The sequence below is a fragment of the Corvus kubaryi genome, unplaced genomic scaffold (genome assembly GCF_017639235.1).
Source record: "Corvus kubaryi isolate FWS band 111438036 unplaced genomic scaffold, C.kubaryi_AGA036_p1.0 135, whole genome shotgun sequence".
Classification (NCBI taxonomy): domain Eukaryota; kingdom Metazoa; phylum Chordata; class Aves; order Passeriformes; family Corvidae; genus Corvus; species Corvus kubaryi.
In genome coordinates this window covers 6,687,527-6,706,249 of record NW_024580669.1, presented here as the reverse complement: position 1 = coordinate 6,706,249, position 18,723 = coordinate 6,687,527, and the positions used below count along the sequence as shown (strand labels likewise).

General features: G+C 38.8%; 1 protein-coding gene across 1 annotated transcript in view; it reads right to left on the bottom strand.

Moving 5' to 3' along the window:
- SEMA3D (semaphorin 3D) overlaps positions 1-18,723 on the bottom strand; it is a 132,416-nt gene that overhangs the window by 53,039 nt on the left and 60,654 nt on the right. Inside the window, exons 4-7 of the mRNA XM_042053610.1 lie at positions 10,984-11,046; positions 9,218-9,337; positions 4,754-4,847; positions 1,379-1,507 (exon numbers count right to left, since the gene is read on the bottom strand). Of these exons, the coding sequence (XP_041909544.1) occupies positions 1,379-1,507; positions 4,754-4,847; positions 9,218-9,337; positions 10,984-11,046 (406 nt within the window). The remainder of the gene's footprint in view (positions 1-1,378; positions 1,508-4,753; positions 4,848-9,217; positions 9,338-10,983; positions 11,047-18,723) is intronic.

Below are 18,723 nucleotides of genomic sequence, written 5' to 3'. Positions count from 1 at the left end.
ACCAGATGCTCCTTAGGGCCAAACCACAGTAAATCTCTCTTTTTAGCTTATTATTGCATCCCTTAGGAAAGCAGCTACCCAGCCACCTTTCCATGCTGAGCATCTGCAGGCCACCAGTGATAAAACTGGATATGCACTTGCATGGGTAATTAGATTTAAAGAACTGACTGCTGGAAGGACCCATCCTGGTCCATATCACAGTCCAATTCTGGTCTGCAGGGCACAAGGGGTGTGTGGAAATGAGAGACAGGAGACAGGAGGATGGGACAAGAAAGATTTTGAGCACAGGAAATGGAAGTGGGATAGGTCAGCAGAGTCAGATGGGACATTCTTCTGTCACCTATTTGGAAAGGTAAAAATTACTTTTAAGTGGCTTTTCCTTTTCCTCCTCATCTCATAGAAGAAATCCTGGGGTTATGGCACTATATCTAACTAGAAATTTAAGGCAATAATACAGAAGAAGAGAAGGTGTAGGGAAAATGTATTAGGAAAAAAAGAACATTTCCTCTTGTTGAAGTCTCAAAGAGTTAAGAGGCAAAATTATCCTTTTTGGAAGTTGTCTGCTGGGAAGACAACTTAACCCTGCGGTCAGCAGGCCCTGGCTTTACACTGCACCCATAATAGTTACACAGGCATCCTGAGCCAGGGCCAGTGTTGCCACATCTTTAAAGACAGTTGACAGCTAAAAGGGGGATGCTTTAATTGAGCAGGGTTAGCTTATGAGTGAAGTTTTCCATGTTACTCTGTGTGTGGTTTGAGACTGGCTGGGTGCAAAGGCAGCCAGTTTTTTAGAGGGTTTACTAGCTCACAATGTTTTTAAACGGGCAAGAAAAAGCAGTGTTTTGCTTGGGAAGCTATTTTAGTGTGCCCTTAGTGGTTTTAAAATGATCCTCACAGCAACAAAGGGTATTTTTCCCTTAAAAAAAGGAAAAGAAAAGAAAAAAAACACCTCCTACCAAAAAATGTGGAATTTCTAGTCTGTCCTTTCAACATGCTACATGGAACAGCTTTTAACAAATGATTGGAAAAAAAACCAGTTAAAAAAAATTATTCCAACAAGACAGGATATAGAAGCACTTAAGTCATGGTATTATTGCAATTGTAGGATTATACACCAATATACAGATCAAAGACGGAAACTATGATTAGGTCTTATGCTCCTACTCTTCCCTTAATTAGCATTTTCACCTCTGTGACTTTTCTCAAGTGTATTTTTGTTCCACTGAGCTTTTTAAAAAAAGCCTACATAATCGAAAGACTCCATGATACAATATCTATATTTATAGTTACTGGACATATATTTATATAAGGACGGAGCTATTAACTTCAGAGAGGCAGGGACAATGCAAATGACAACAGCATATGTTTGGGATCTTACCAGTAAGCCAGTAATGTTCAGAAATGTCAGTTCTGATGTAATGGTGGTCATGAGAAGGGCCCAGAGAACGTGTCAGAGCAGTGTCTTTGCCAAGGAAATCAGAAGCTGTTCCAGCATAAAGATACTCATCTGCAAATGAAAAAGAAATAGGTTTCCTACAGCTGTGGCACAAAAAAATTAAAACTATTTACATTTTGTTGGGTGAACAACACCTGTGTTTAATTGGTCTATGAACTAATTTAATGCTTTAAAACATTATTGGGTCCCATTTTAATGGGTTTTTTGGTTCTGTGAATTTATTTACACTTAAATCAGAGTGGTATTTGTAATTATATGTCTGAGAAATAGCATAGTCAAAGACTAATTTTCAGATCTTTCAGGCACTCAGAAAAGTAAATTTTCCAGGCTTTAACGGGTACTGGGCTCTTAAGGGTATAAAGGTCTATTTAATCTGAACACCCTGTCCCATGTACCTGGGAGCCACGGTGAGGACATGGCCATCTATCAACTCCAGCTATCTCTTGTGCCCCACAACTGCCACGGCCCCAATGGCTTTGCTGCTCCTGAGCTAGAAAAATGGGATGGATGCTTCCCCACCGGAATGTTGCAGCTTGGCCCACTCCTGGTGCAAGGATCTCCATCCAACACTTAATTCACGAAGTGGAATTCAGGCACAAATGCAGGGAATTTGTGTTCATGTCAGGAATATGGCTACAGACACAAATCATCATCATTTTAACACTGAGTGGTCTCAGTGGTCTACTAAAATAACTGACACATCTTGCTTGAATAAAGCAGACAAAATTTGCCTCACAAGGACACTACATCTGTAACAGTGCAACTGCAGTCACTATTTGCTCTTCTGCCACTTTTGTGGGCAATGAAAACGCAAAGAAATGCACAATCTTTTCTGTTTCCCTTCAGATCTCAGTACTTTTCAAAAAAAAGCAAAGAAACAGTATTATTGTGAACTTTTTTTTTTACCACATAGTGCATTTTAAAACACTCCGTTTTTTCTGTAAAATAACCAGATATCTTTATTGGTTGCAAGAGGGGTTTTTTTGTTTCATGACTTGCAGAAATAAATCCCTAGGGTTCATAAAAACAAAAAAGTTCATGTTCGTAAATGATAATCTTATAAAAAGCTACATGATACATAAAAATCCCCTCCCAAAAGTTCCTTCTCCAGGTTTTCTGATACTCCTGGGTTGAAACATTTCACAAGATCTTATAGAGAGAAGCCTTTGTTGAGAGTGAATGCTGAATAAATACCATTCAACACTGATGTTTGTGCTTTCATTCGCGAAAGATGTAAATGCACTTAAAAAGTAAGATCAAGGAGGAAAAAAAATCAACAAACCAACCCACAACCCATGATCCACAAGCACTTTATTTGCCCAAAAAAGATCTATCATCTTTCTTTTTACCTCATTATTATTGTTACTTCTGTATTATTTCCATGACAGTTGTGGAAAGCACATCTTTCAGACAGCATGTTGCCTTTGTAAAGAAACAATAGTGCATTCTGAAAGGTATTTGTCATAATGAGGAATGGGCAGGGTAATTGGTGTTTGCTAACTGACAGGCACTCGGTGATCGATACATCTGAAGGGCCAACAGGAATTCTCCATCCTTGCTTAGGCTCTGCTGACAAGGCATTTTCAGCACTTCTCTCAGTGTTTGGTATCTCTCATTCCAAGTTCCTGCTACGTCCTGAACAGTTTTGGTGAGTGGTAATTTGTAATAGAGGATGGATGATCAGCAGGTGATTCTTCAGTCAAAAAGGACTAGTTTTTCCAATTTATCTGTGGGATTTACTTGAAGTGATATGTCGTGTAGTACTCAGATTACCTATTTCTACAAAGAATGAAAATTACTCAGTTGCATTAACTTACATATATGAGTGAAAATACAGTTAGATATTACTTAGCTCATAAATGTATAACTGAATAAAAAGTGTTCTCTGAAGGATACAAGTAATCTTTACTGCCATTTGGCAGTAGACAGAGAGAAGGGACACACCAAGGTTACTCTGCTCATCACTGGCAGAGATGGGAAATGATCTCACCTGAGCTCCAGGGCAGCATCTTATGCATGAACTGTACTGCTCTCCTCATTCATTTGGGAATAAGGTAAGCATCCAAAGATAGAGCAGAAACACATTCTCTGGTCAGGCCCGTAACTCTTTACAGTACTCCTTGTACATTATTGTGAAGCACTTGACACCAGGCACAATCAAAAAAGGGATACTAGAATACCCTGACCATTAATTTTATCTAGAGCAAAAAATTGTTACATAGCGAAGTTCATGTCTTAGGTAGCTAAAGGACAGCAGCTTCTTCATTTCACAAGATTTAATACAACAGTCAAAGCACTAGAATGCTACTGAAATTAGGAAATGCTGTAATAAATCACAGAGTTCTACTGCTTGCATTAAAAAAAAAAAAGTAAAAAAAAAAGTTAAAGTTTCTGGATTCCTATTTTAAAAATAGACTTCACAGTCATTAAAGAGTACTAGGGGTCTCCGAGAAGAATAAGCACAGGCTTTAATCTATTGTTTTTAATAAAGGAAGTCCTGCCCCATCTGTAGGGTCAGAATCACAAATCATCTATCTTATTATCTGAGAATAAAGACTGAACATTAGTCATATTCTTTTTATAACACAGAGTGACCAATACTTCAAAGCATTGTCACCACTGCTCTTTGGCTGTAAATGAAAACGTCATGGTGCTTCACTCTTATCTTGTATTCATATGCTTGACAGACAAGTTAAATGAAAATTGTCCAAAGCTATGAACCAAACCATGACAAAAGTAGCTCTTAGAGTGATTTGAAATCCGGAGGTCAAGCTGACATTCCTCGGCCCCAAATGTCAGACCACACAGTGCTGCGATGCACGCAGCAGGCAGAGTGCACTATCTTGTTCCTCGGCTCCCAGCTTCAGAAGTGGCTACTCGAGTAAATAGAAACCTCAGAAACGTATTTATGGAAATAGTGCATGTCAGCAGACTTCAAAGGGCAGAACATATTGATAATTGCAGAAAGAGGCCCAAAAGGGCTTCAAACACTCTCTGTCCATGCGGGTTTTTTTGTTGTCCTCTTAAAGGAGCAATGACTGGGTGAAGATGAAACTGCCTCCCTGCCCAGCTGACAGAGGCTTTACAGCCGTTCTAATGCCTCTGTTTGCACTACTGCCCTTCCAGCTCTGTGCTGTCTGCAGCCTGAAGGCTTCCCCAGCTCAGAGAGCACGGACCAGCACTGGAAACACGACCAGTGCCAGAGGAGCTCCAGCGGTGACATGTGCTGAGTCCCCGGGCTCGCATCCTGAGCCATCACAGGTCCGAGGGAAGCACCCGGCTCCGGTGGCTCCTTACCTGCCATCACTGAAGCGAACGGCTGCTGCGGATCGAACGGGCATTTCAACCTGCCAGACTCCAGGTTCTGGGTATCCAAACGGAATACCATTTCCTGAGAATAAACACAAATTCATTATCCTGGTGTGGCTACAGAGAAAAACTCACTTAGACAGCCTGTTCTGCTAATGTACAAAGTAAAGATGTGTTAGATCGTGCAGCTGTCATCTCAGCATTGATGTTTACAGTCTGTGTCTGTTTTACATCTGTATATTTTCATTCAGTGTTTTACTGTATCCTGGTCACTCTAAAGTGAAACACAAATCTTAAAAAAATACAATTATTTTCAGAAAAAAGGAGATGCATTGTTCATCATTTCTACTCCAATTAAAAGCTGGATTGTACTTAAAAGGCACTGGCTTCTATTTCGGAAAGTGCTGATAGACTGTGTTGCAACAGGAGACCCTGAGGGGATTCTGGCTGACTCAGAAATTTCTCCAGGGACTGCTGAATAATGTTCACAGCAGACACAGTTCAGACTCTTTTAAAATGAAAGAGCATATGCTCTCTCTTATTATTTTTAACAAGGCTAATGATACAAGAGATATCAGAATAGATTTTTCCTTGTGGTTTCCAAATACCATGTGATTAATTCCTGGGCCACAGAACAAGGGCATAGAGGAAGATAAAGAAAATAAATTATTTAAAAATTATTGCCTATGTTTTCAGTGGGTAAGCAACAAGTCAATTCCTGTAAGCATCCATTTGAAGCTTTATTATAGTTTTGAATTGCCAACAAGGGCTCTTTTACTTGCCCCTTTCAGTGGCTTCCTGAAAGCACACTTAAGCTGAAATCCATTGTGAGTCCTGCTGAAGGCAAATTGATAGCTCAGAGGAGTAAAGTGAACTCTCTGCAGGTATAGAGACTTGATCTTCAGAATTGTCCTGCCATTAAGAGAAGGGAGATTGCCTAGAGAATTGCTTTTAACATATTTTCATTTAACATGCTTTTCTATCTACTGTGATATTTAAAATCCCTCTAGTACTCAGAAATCCATTCAATGTGGATTTAATGTCTATTGTAGAGAAAAAACTTTAGAAGCTAGTTTAAAAAAAAATCAAAACACCTCCATGGTTTAAACGCTTAAAAATAGGTAAAGTGATTTTAATTATTTGTTTCCATACCTCTGACTTGCAAGAGGCCTGGAGAGTACAAATGACAAGCAAGTATGTCCAAAGATGGCCACATAGGATTAGACTTCACAACACATTAATTCAATTCATCCTTAATGCACATCAGATTATAAATGACCAAACCTTTCTATGTTACTGAGGTGCCTCCTAAACTCTCTAGGCTCAGAAGACAAAAGCCCAGGATATTGAATAATTAAGCTCCTTAAGAGAAAAGAAAAATCAATTCCAATCTATGAACATAAATTCAATTTCCTCCAGCCGTCCTAGCTCATACAAAGCAGAATTTAACCAGCAAAAAACTCGTTACCTTCTCAAACCTGTGGAATATCAAGCAAACCAAATTCTCATGCTCCTACAGTGAGCAGAGCAAGGACAGAACTAAACTAATTTTTTTTTTTCCTTACAATGCTACACTGGTGTCCAATTGTCCTTAGTTCTAGGATATGCAACCCTGAGTTGCTCAGGGAACCCTTGCTTTATCACATGTGAAGAGGCTGTCTGCAAGCCCAGCAATACTCAGGGGACCAAGGGAGTTATAGATCAACATCAAATATTTCAGACTTCACCCAGACAAACTAATGGACACTACCAAGCATTCACACAGAATTAACCTCCTGCTTTCACTTCGGGCAAAGCTTTCAAAGAAAGAGCATCCCTTAGAGAGCTGTGGCTAACAGCACCAACCGGGCCAAGCCTCTTCTTCACCAGCCAAGAGAAGTTTTGGCAGCGACTCGAGCAATAACAAGACAAGGACTTTAATCCCCTTTAATTGTGTGATTCTGTTGGGGATTTGTACTGCTTCAAAAGCAGTGTCTGCTGTGGTTTTGAGTCACCTGATCCACACTGTTTTCCCCTCTGTTTTCACAGCTCTGGCATTGGCCAGGAGAGCACTGTGCAGATCCACGAGCAGCTTTCAAAGGTCAGCAGAGCACACTGCCTGGTTTCACAGCCTCCGAGAGGCTATCTCAGGGCCTGGCTCTCCCAAGCATCCCACAGCTTCCCAGAGAGGTTGCTAATTACCAGACATTCATTATCTGTTCTTATAATCCAGAGATTTAAATTAAAAAAAAAAAAAATTAAAAAGGGGAGGGACGGAAGAATGAAAAAACACTAAGAGAATGGATCTGCATTAAAAGTGCTTTGACTTATCCTGTAGGACTCCTGGCTTCAGTTCCTACAAGGAGACATTTTCAACTGCCTGTCAAATTCACATCACTGTGCCTATCCTCAGCACCCTCTAGCCTTGTCACATTTATATGGAGAGGTGGTGGAAGGATGGTGGCTGAAGGGTGTTTGGGGCGCCAAGAAGGAAAGGGAAAATATGCCTGATGCCATTCAAGGCTGATAACTCAGTAGGAGGCTGTAGAAGAGCTTCTCTGTCAGAAGAGGCAGGAGCAGTGCTGAACACTGCCTAACCTACCACTGCAGCTGAGCAACCAGGAGGAATGTGGGAGAGGCAGGACTGGGAGACAGTGAGGGGATTAGGAAACATGATACCAGGATTCTTCTTCCATTTCCTTTCTAAGGTAATTGGTCCTGTCTAACTGAGACAGACCCCTTGTCTAGACTGGCTGCCGGACTGAACAGTCAGACCAAATCCATAATTTCATAAGGTCTGGTGAAAACAACCTTCACAAATGAAGTAGTTGAAATGAAGTAGGGCAATGGTAGAGTGAATACGGAATCTTGCTAATGAGCCAGAGGTAAACCAGAGCCTTACTTATACTCTTGCTGAGAGCTGTTCTGTTCCATTCAGCTGTGTATTTGATCATTCAGCTAAGAAACCAGCATGATAAAAGGGATCTAAAATTTCAGTTGCTTCAACTGGAATATTTAAAGTAGCAAAGCAAAGAAGCCAACACATTATTTCATTGTAAGCCAAATTATACAGGATATACCAGACAATACCAGGAGCATTAATGGTTTATTAGGGAAAGAACACCACCAAGTAGATTTCTCATAGTTTCAGTTTTCTGTTGCATAGGCAGCCCCTCTGGGTTGGTTATCCAACTCACAGATTGTGGGGTACATAATTATGGGTCTCAGTCTGGGCAAGCTTAATCACTTTTTTTTCCATGAGGACCTTCCCTTGATTCCATGTATCAGTGACAGAACAAGGGGGAATGGCTTTTAATGAAATATGGTAGGTTCAGATAAGATAGCAGGAAGAAAATTGTTTCCTTTGAAGGTGGTGAGGCCCCAGCACAGATTTCCCAAAGAAGCTGTGGATGCCCCATCCCTGGAAGTGTTCAAGGCCAGGCTAGATGGGGCTTTGAGTAACCTGGTCTAGTGGAAGGCATCCCTGCCCATGGTAGGGAGGTTGAAACTAGGTAATTTTTAAGGGCCCTTTCAACTCAAACCATTCTATAATTCTATTATTCTGTTTCAGGTTATTGCATTTATTAACTTTAAACCTCATTTCCTATATTCTAGAATTTCACCAAGCCCTGAAGAAAAGAGAAAGCTATTTCTATAGCAGCATAGGAAGCCTGCACCACAGGCAAGCAGACGGACAGGTCACACACATCTCAACACTGTCTGAGAACAGTATCAGTGGGATAAATATAGCCAAGGTGTGATACATACAGGAGTTAAAAAGAGACTTGTGTACTAAGTGGCTGCTTGACACAACACTAAAATTCTTCTGTTGTGGGGGTTAGGTCTCAAACATTTACCACTTAGGATAGTGATTTCTTTGTCACCAGTAAATGAAGACCAGTCAGCTGCTAACTTCGGCTCGGGAATATGCCACTAGTGATGGAGGACACCCAAGACCTGCTTGGTGACCAGACTGCAACACACTGCAAAGTTCTGAGATGTTGTCCCTGGACTCAGGCTTAGAGAACCTTTTCAAAGTGTTTAATTACTCTCATGCACAAGGCATAGGAAACCCTCTGCGGTATATGTACATTAAAAGATAGAACAAGTTTCATCTTGAACTCTGAATGTATGTGCGTAAGGAAAGTATGTGCAGAAATGACTTACTAGAAAGGAAGACATCTGGATTAGATGTTCTCTTCACTTAGTTAATCACATGGAAGTGTCATTCTGAAGAACTTTGTGTATTAAGCCTGAGGAAAGTGTTTTGTTCAAAAGCGATATGCACATACCAAATGTGAGAACATGAGTTCCCGTCTGACCCACAGAATCCACCACTTACCCTGTTATTTATGCAAGCTGCTGTCAGGTCATTTTTTACACACTCACATAGTATTTTCCAATCTATGATGAATGCTACACAAGATGAGGGCTATTCCTTGACATGTCAGACTAGTGAGAAAGTTAAATTACCTCTTTGTGAGTTCCAAGCTCAATGTATCCACAGAGAGGGTGAAACGCTCCTGTGCCACAGACATAAACATGGGTCCGGTTGTACGGCTGAAGAACTCGGATAAAATTGGCACATTCTGTCTGTTGGGAAAAGAAAGATAAAGGTTACTTTTCATGTTTATTCTTCTCTTTCACATTATACATATAATGTAAGTTACAGCCATATAAGCTTATATAAGTTACAGCCATAGCATTGGTGTATTTAAACTCAAAACTACTGTAGCAGAAACTGTTTACAAGTAGTTCAAACCTGTTAGGACTATAACTTGACAGTGGCTATCTACCAGGCAGTTCATCCATCAGACTTGCAAACCTAATTCTGCTGTATGCTTACAGCCACGAGAAGCTGTCTGCTCACAGCACGGTTTGGAGGGTATCTGTTCAGCCAGTGTTGTAGCAAACAACACCTGTCAACAATTGGGCAGAGGTCACAGAGCCACTGCGTTTGTCTGGCTACCAGTCTTCCTGCCTTTGCTCCCAGCTCAGGGTACTGCACGTGCTTTAATACCAAAGATCACATTATTAAAGCAACTGTGGTGGGCTGAAAGGCTTCAACACACTTCCAAGGGTGTGCTTTGTCTCTGCACCAACCACATCTTACTGGTGACTTTTATTTGGTCATTTCTGAGTCCAGTGGGACGTCCTGGCTCTAGCTGGGCTTGCTCCATGTTGTTGTTGTTGGTAAGTAGCACAGGCATGCTTGCAAGGATGATACATGGGGCTGGGGGAAAAGCCTTGATTTAGCCTTCCCCAGAATGAAATTAATACAAAAACACATAACAGATACTTCAGAGGGAACACACAGGATTTGTTCATATGTTCAAGCCATCACCCTGCATCTAAGCGAGAGTCCGAAACAACTATTTCCCTCTCAGGACCCTCTCCTTTTTCTCTTAGTGTAGAAATAGATCAGCACAAATCTTCCACATACACCAGTATCAGAATATTTCCAATGCTCAGCATTGTTTAGGTTCTGACTGCTGTAAAGGTAAGGGTAGTAACAAGTTAGAATAAAAAGCTAAACTCTTCAGGCAGAGAGCTGAGAGCATTTTGAGCTGGAATATACCTTGGTAACCGACATGCTGGAGATTTTTTTTGGAGAGAAAAGGAAGAAATTTTATTTTACAGCCAGGAAATGTTTACATTTATAGTGGGCTCTAGACACATGACGTAATCTGTGCTGCACAAAACATATAAAAGTTGTATTGTATACACGTATGTACCTTAAATATACTTCCTAAAGAAGATTTGTGGTTTCTGGCAAAAGCCATTGAGTCTGAGATTTTTTTTTAACCCCAACTGCAGCTGTCTGCAAATTAAGTTGATTTGTACACTGCTCTACTATTGTTTCTTTCATGAATTATAATGAAGTTACATTCAGGATATACCCAAGAAAAAAAGAAGCATTTTAATGTGAGAAAAGAGGATTCCAGGGAAATACTGCCTGGTATACATTTTTGAGGAAACTCCATTCATCTCTCAGCTGCATTTATTACATAAAAGAACAACATATCATGATTGATGCCTGCAATATTGAATTTTTTTAAGTATTAATATTTAAAAGCCAATAGAAATGTAACTTTGTTTTTTAATTAAGAAGAAACACTTAGGACATTAGTTCAGAAGAAGTGTAACAAGAGCTTACTAAAGCATTTTTTTGCATTTAATAAAAAATACACAGATATGCATAATCCTCAGCAATAATAAAAAACATACATCATACTTACATGGGCATCTTTCCCAGCTAATTTGCATAATTCTACCTTTTCTTTTGCTGCAGGCCAGTAAATCTGTAACAGTTAAAACAAGACAAAGATTATGAAGATTATACACTGTCCTGTGACTGTAGATTATTCCAGGAATAAACAGTTAAAAGAGATTTATGCATGTTGAAGGACCTTGCATGTAAATTGAAATGAACATGACTTCAAATACAAGATCCCATTACAAAAAGTTAAGAGGCTTTAAATCAGCCCCGCTGATCCTTGTTTATTTCTTCATTGGCTACATGTACTTTTAAAAAGCATTCAGTTAATCTGGCCAGGGCACCTTGTCACCATTATGTGTTTCTCTCAAAGTTATGATGAGCCAAATCATCTGGAAACTAAACTGATTGCAAAGCCAGGCAAATTACATTTGTAAGAATTTGGTCCAGTGGACTTGGCATAACTGTTACAAAAAACCACTTACTCTTTCTGCCAATTTTCAAATGAAAATAATTAGGTTCAAAAAACTAAGGATAGCTTAAGGGAAATTTGTAGAACAAAAAGTACATTTGACAGGAATCAACAGTGCATGGTTTAAAAACATCACTCATCAACATTAACTGAGTTTACTGAGAAAATGACACAGAAGTTTAGAGAAGAACTGTGGACCTTAGATAATTGCCAGTATATATTGATACTGTTTCTCTTTCTTTTTTAATCTGCCCTGCAGAATTCTACAAAATAGGTTTTGATGTACATAAATCCAGATGACAAAATACTATCAGTTACTGTAATCCAAATTGTGTCAGTGAAGAAATGTCAATGAACAACAGTTCAGGTTCTGCCTCACTGATTTCAATTAAGCAGTCAAAACCGGATATGATTGAGTACATCTGATTCTATTAAATTTAAAATAGAAGCTAAATACAGATTCTTCTTGAATCCCCGTCGTGTTAAATACGGGTATTTTGTACTTCTAATTTTGACAAGAAAAAGCAATTGTTATTTCTCATGACTAGTAATAAAAACACAAAAAATCACACTACTTTTTAAGCAAATATTGATTAGTAAATTGCCTGAAGTCCCAGGCACCAGTCAGCAGGTCATTAGCAGTCACAAATGCTTTAGTCTCCAGTCATGCTTTACAAAATCTTAAATAGCAAATGTATAGGAATGAAGAATTATAATATGCATTACAAATAAAAACATCATCAAGGAAGGATGCACAACTCAATGGCACGCAAGAGGAGTTGACTGCTGTCATATTCCCCTTCACCCAGCTGTTGGCACCTTATAGGATGTGGCTTGACAAACACAGGCTCAGTCCCACATGGGTAAGGAAAGAAAAAAGCAAGTGGCCTCCCTCAAGTACCTTTATCACTTTCCAAAACCTACAGTCACTGTTTCTCTCAGTCTGGAAACAGTCTGGATTTTACTTCTTTCTCTTTCCTTCCCAGTGAAAATGGATGTATTGGATTTCTGCAAGGAAATTAATTTCCTCTCAAGTGAACTCAGTTACCTTTCTGATAAAAACCTCTTAGCAGAGACAATGTAGTTTAAGTTACTTAAACCTTAACCCTCTGCAACAATATTTACATGGAGTCAGAGATAAGACAGTGTAACAGCATTGCAGCACTGGAGCACAAATTTGCTTTCCCAGAGCATTTTCTCAGAAAGATCTGGTCAAAGCACCCAGGTTTGAAAATGCAATCAGCCATCTCAGGGGTGTGTGGATGGCACAGAGCACAGTGCCAGGAAGCACACAGGAAAGTACTGGAAACATCATGAAGGGCTGAAGGTAGGTCCAGTCTGGTCTCCACTGCAACACAGGTAAGTTTAAGAAGAAAAGCTGATGAAAAGCTACCAGTGAAGAAAAGCTGATGAAAAGGAACAGATAGAGGAATGTAAGATCATGGATCTCCAAATACATTTGGCCATGATCTGTCTAAGCTGAGATCTGATCCTCAGTTTTCTTGTACATAAACTTTATGCCCAAGATCCCTGAATCAGTTACAGGAAAGCCTCGAGGTCTTCAAGGGGTTTGGGAGATTTTTGGCCAAAGTTTAGTTATCCAATGAGGTAGACAAGATGTGCCTTTGTAGGCTTTTGAAAATGCCCAGCTGTCCTTGCCAACTACACAGACGAACTGGAGGAGTTAAAAACAGAGACATCTGCTTCAAGGCTTCAGAAGTGTTAATGGACTTGACTTACCCTCAATTCTTCTACAGATTCCTTCATGGGAATCAGTGTTTGTCCTACAAGGCTGAAATACACACATCCCCCCTTCTATGATAATTGACCACAGACAATTATTATTAAAAAAATCAATTGTTTTACTCTCTAGTTACTCAACAGCCTCAGTATTTAGTATTATATAAGGCCACATTAGACAACGAAAAGTGAAGCTAAGTGATCTAACTTGAAAATCAATTTGCAATTATATATAGGGGAGTAAAAGTGATATTTATTAGCTTACCATACGAGAAATGAGAGATTCCCAGAAACTGTCAGTTCTAAATTGTAATAGATCAAGAAAATTGCATAATTTGATGAGTTGCATCATGAAAATTGCATAAAATAATGAGTTGATGTGCTGAGAAAAAAAGCATGAACTTCATTTTTTTATTACAGGACATGCTGTGTAACAGTGCCACAAGTCTGGTTCCCTCAAACACTGGCACAAGCAACACTATACATGTGTACTGACTTTTCTGTAGGGGGTGAAATTAAATTTTACCATTATATTTTATTCCAATGTGTTACTTAGTTTCACAATATGCCAAAAAAGTAAGACTGGAGGCTCCTGTAGTTTCTTTCAGATTTAAAATCATTGAGCTTGTAAATGGTTTGAAGCTTTGAAGTTGGTCATTTTTTTCTTTTTTTTTTTTCTATTTATATGTTTTATTCACAATGGTAACATCTTATTAACAAATTCTCTTTTATTCCCAAATTTCTCAATAAGTAAAAACCTCAAGGAATGGAAAAAAAACCCCAGATAGCCAGGCCCTATATACTAAAGGTGACAATGACATTGACTTGTAAAGTTATAATCATTTTGTGTTACCATCAGTACAAATTATATATTTAATATACTTTATAGTTGTATGTATCTGAAATGTCTGGAGAAATATTAGAATAGCTAAGTGGAGTTACTGGATTTAAGGCAAGAATGCAACTAGTTGGAATAAGTGAACTATATACTTAAATAGGATTCTTTTCTTTTCTTAATCTTCAGTTTATTTTCCTTTTAAAATAACCATATCAAAATTCCAAAAGTCAGCTACTGTCATGATTTCCAGATTTTATCTTCTACTGCCCAATTAAAAGAAAAAAAACAATCTTACCATTACTTTTAAATCATTCTTCAAATATTTTCTTAAATTTAGGAATGGGAAAGAAATTAAATTCTCCTAACAAATGAAAGTTAATAAGCTCTTTTCTATCAGAGAGAAAGGAAACCTCCCAGGAGTACAAAATTAAGCAGTACATAAGTGTAGGACAAATAAGGTATCACTTCAAAGGGTAGCTGGAAATTGATTTCTGATTAAAACAAAACATTTAAAACCACAAAGGTCTTTTCCAGATCAGGAGCAGTAAATTTCTAAAAGTAACATTTTCCCTTCCTCTAAATATGCATTTTTACTATAAGAAAGGAATGAAAAAGGAAGTAACTTTTTAAAATACATTATTTATATATAAATAAATTGATATGTGGATGCTATATATATATATGTGTATATATATATATAAATAATATCTGGATCCAACATTAAGAGCCAAATTTCAGCTGCCATCTGTCATGAATTAATAATACTGGTATTTTACTCATTTTTATGTATGCATCTTTCTCTATCAGATTTTGTTCCTAGCCTAATGCTTACGATTATAAATCTTTAGGAGAAGGGGTTCTCAAAAATAAAACAGTGAAATCTGATTACAAAAAAAATGTGTGAAAGTACAGCTTTTTCAAGAATCACTTCTAATTAGGCTACTAAATCTAGGATGGTGCAGGACTTTACAAAATGAGTGGAAAATGCTATATATTGTCACAATACAGAAGAGGAAGATCACAAGCTATCTAAACAATTTAAAAGCCCACTGGTCTTTTTTCATCTGTTTTTAAGGTTTCAAAACAAGTTTTTAGTTAGGGAAGAAATAATACAAGTTTCCAATGAAAATGGAGTGTGGTAGAGAAGACAATATAATTTGGTAAACAGCCATTATCCCGCTCAGTATTGTACTTTTCTTTAATAACCTAGCTGAATTACATTAAGGTGGTAGAGCTGCTCTTCGTCAGGGCTCCATTTAAGTATTCACTACATTGTCACATGGAAACTGATTAGCTCAGCTGCCAAAAACAGGCATTAGTACAAGAAAAAAAAATGGTCTGATAAGTAAAGAACTTGAGGTACAAAGTTACTCATGAGGTTCCTCAAGAAACAATGTCGGAGCTCATCCTATTTCATGCACCCGTCAGTAGCTTTGGTAAAATCCCAGAACTCTCCAACAACCCCTGCAGATGACACGAAGTTGGGAAGCATCACTAAAACAAAAGAAGTTAAATTATGCGGGAATAATCAATCAAAGGGCTCTGAAGACCAGAATTATAAACAGCCAGAGGAAATGGGTATAAACTGCTAGTAAATAAATATAAATAATAGATTGCAGATTTTAACAAAAATCCAATCTGAAACATCGGAGTAGTAACAAGGATCTGTTCCACAGCAACAACATTCCTAAAGAAGTTGCATGAAGTATCCCAAAGGGCCACTTACAACAGCTTTGGACTGGGTTATGAGAGGAATAACTGCTCCATGAGGTAGCTGATGCTGATAGCAGGGAGTGAGACCAATTGACCAACGTGACTCCTTCCAGTTTCACGTCCCCAAGATAGCCACGCTCACGCCAGCAGCAAGCACTTGAGTGTGCCATTGAGGCTGTCGGCTTTCAGCAGCCCTGGGGCTTTCACTGGAGCCTCTCCCATGCCTGATGCTTCAGCACTTCTCTATCAGTGCAGCCTCTGGTACAGGACACCCCAAAGTGCTTTACTAGCGGTGCATGGAGCACCAGCAGGGTGTGTCCCTACCAGCAGTGAAGGACATCAGCTAATCAGCATGTCTCAAAACACTCACACACTGAATTTGAGGCCTATGAAGAAAGGGATTGCTCCCTTCCTATTTAAAAGGAGTAAGAGGTGCTAGAAGCACTAAGATGAAAATACATTGATTTTAAACAGCTGCTTGATGCAGCAAGAGAAAGCCAGCTTTCTTCCCTTGTTTTATTCTGAGGACTAGATATTCATCATATTGATGCTTGAGGGAAGGTATGCAATAAAATTACAGCTTTCTGGGCATCAAAATGTCTTATTAAGGCTTTGTGAAGCATGTACACTGTAATACAGAAGCTTAGGCTCATCACTGGTATGGGTAAATTCCCCATATGACAGTCCTAACTGCAGTTCCCAAAGAACAAAGCCAGATTGAGTTGTAAACCGTTTGTCACACTGGGATATGCAATATATTCCCCCTTACAAACTCTTCTCCATGAAAAACTACCCCCCTGTGTGAAAAAAAAAGGATTCATGACTTAGCTCAACGGGACCATAAAACGAGTACAGTAAAGAGGGCAACATGATCCAAACAGACTGAAGTAAACCAGGAGACAGTCTAATCCTGGCTTTGTTATTGTCTTACTATATGTGACAGTCAGGTCTCAATTTTCCCACCAGTAAAATGACAATAATGTGACTTCCTTTTTTTAATTTTTTTTTCTTGATTTTCTGAAGAACTTTGTAATTCATAGCTCAAAAATTAAAAGCAAAGAAAACCAGTAAGAGCAAGGAGCACTGAGCAAACACACGACAGTGATCCAATAAGAATGTCACCCTGATGCATAAGACAGTATCATGAATGTCATGCCCCAATGCCATAAGAGTGGGTGTTCATGGACTGCATCTTGAGAACTAGGACATTTGTCACTGCTGTATACTGACCCCAGGTCACTTCACTAAAAATTACTGCAAGCCCTAAGAATTTACTGAATTTCCCAGAAAACACTGGAAAGAATTTAATGCATTCTCAGTATCATTTTGTGGAAAACAGAGAGTGTTACAATTACCACAGAATCACAGAATATTCTGAGTTGGAAGGGACCCACAAGGATCATTGAGTCCAACTCTTAAATGAATGGCCTGTACAGGGACTGAACCCATGACCTTGACATTATTAGCACCATGCTCTAAACAACTGCGCTAATTAAGGAGAAAATGATCTGATTTTAGCACACCATATTGGTATACCAGTTGTTCTCTAAATACCTCACATCTGCTGCATCAATGTGTGCAGTATGGAAGTCCACAGCTTGGGGAACTGGACAGATTTTTCTCATATACAAATCCCAATAGGAAGGTTACCCCGAGTAGGTCTTGTAACCGACTCCCACTGTAATAGCTGTACTCTGGAATTCAGTATTTTAAAGTCATCAGCAAACAAAGGAAGCTGATGCATTTGAATTCCTCATTTGAATTTCTCCCTGTATTTGAAAGCTAACCAGGCTGTCTTTAGAGATTTTCATCTAGCTTTCTTTACAGCAGTTTCATCAAGGTTCAGCTAACTCTCAGAAATACTTAAGAGATTGTTAAAAGCCAAGAATTTATCCTTAAATCTTGTTTATATCTTGCCATAGACCTTCACCTGTGGTATCATTATGTGTACCTGCAATACACATCTAGGAAATTAACTGACCAGAAATTCCACCTCCAATTATTTCATAGTAACAGAAAATTGGATCTCTGAAAGATATAATCTGGTATAACAGGAAGGGGGAAAGAGAGAATATGAGGCTTGTTTCAAAGTGATTTACAACACAGCAGGAATGCCAGTGTCAGTGTATGGCATTCTTTATTTTCATGATGCCATTGAACTGAGTAAAATGCACTGGAAGTCAGAGGGAAATAAAAGTTGTGTATTTGGATGACGCCATCCACGAACTTTTGGTAGCTTAAATTTGGCAGGTGGCTGTTAGACTGAAACCTCATATTAGAACCAAATGGGATTTAATATTGCATTCTGTCTGGGACAAAGCTACATCTCCACATGCCCCAGTACTCCTCTTAAACTGTGATCTCCAACGCAACTTAAGTAGCAGCCAATACTTCCAGCCTCAAGGGTTTTCTGAAAAGTGCATTTTCATGTGTATATGAGCACATGTGAAAGCTTAAAGAAAATAGACCAGATGCTGATTTCATTTACAATGGATTAAATCTTGACAGGCTTCAGTGCTTCTACACTTCATTTTCCACAGCGTAACCACAGCAAACTTCTGACTACTGCCTCTTTCTCCTAAAAGGAAACTGTACACCAGGATTTTTAGGGTAAATGGCATTGCTCCTGACATGTTTATCACTTCAGACTAAAAACAAACCCTACCTTTGAAAACGCCAATGACCAATATGAGCAAATGTTTTCAGAGAGCAGGATACTGGCCATTCTTTATAGCTAAACACACGGGTAAAATATAAAAATGACAGCGGATGTTTATGGAAACATAATTTACAGCAACAATGCAAAAGGAAATAACAGAGACACTCTCTTCCACCTAGGACTGTGGTAATGCTGGATTCATATTGCTTTCTTCATGTCTTGCTCCATCTGTTGTTTTGTGTCTGTAAACACTTTTCAAAAGCTTTCACTTTGTCTACACAGGTGCCTAAATTTAAGTCTGCCAAACAACTTTATAGAGTAAATAGCTCAGTGGTAAGAC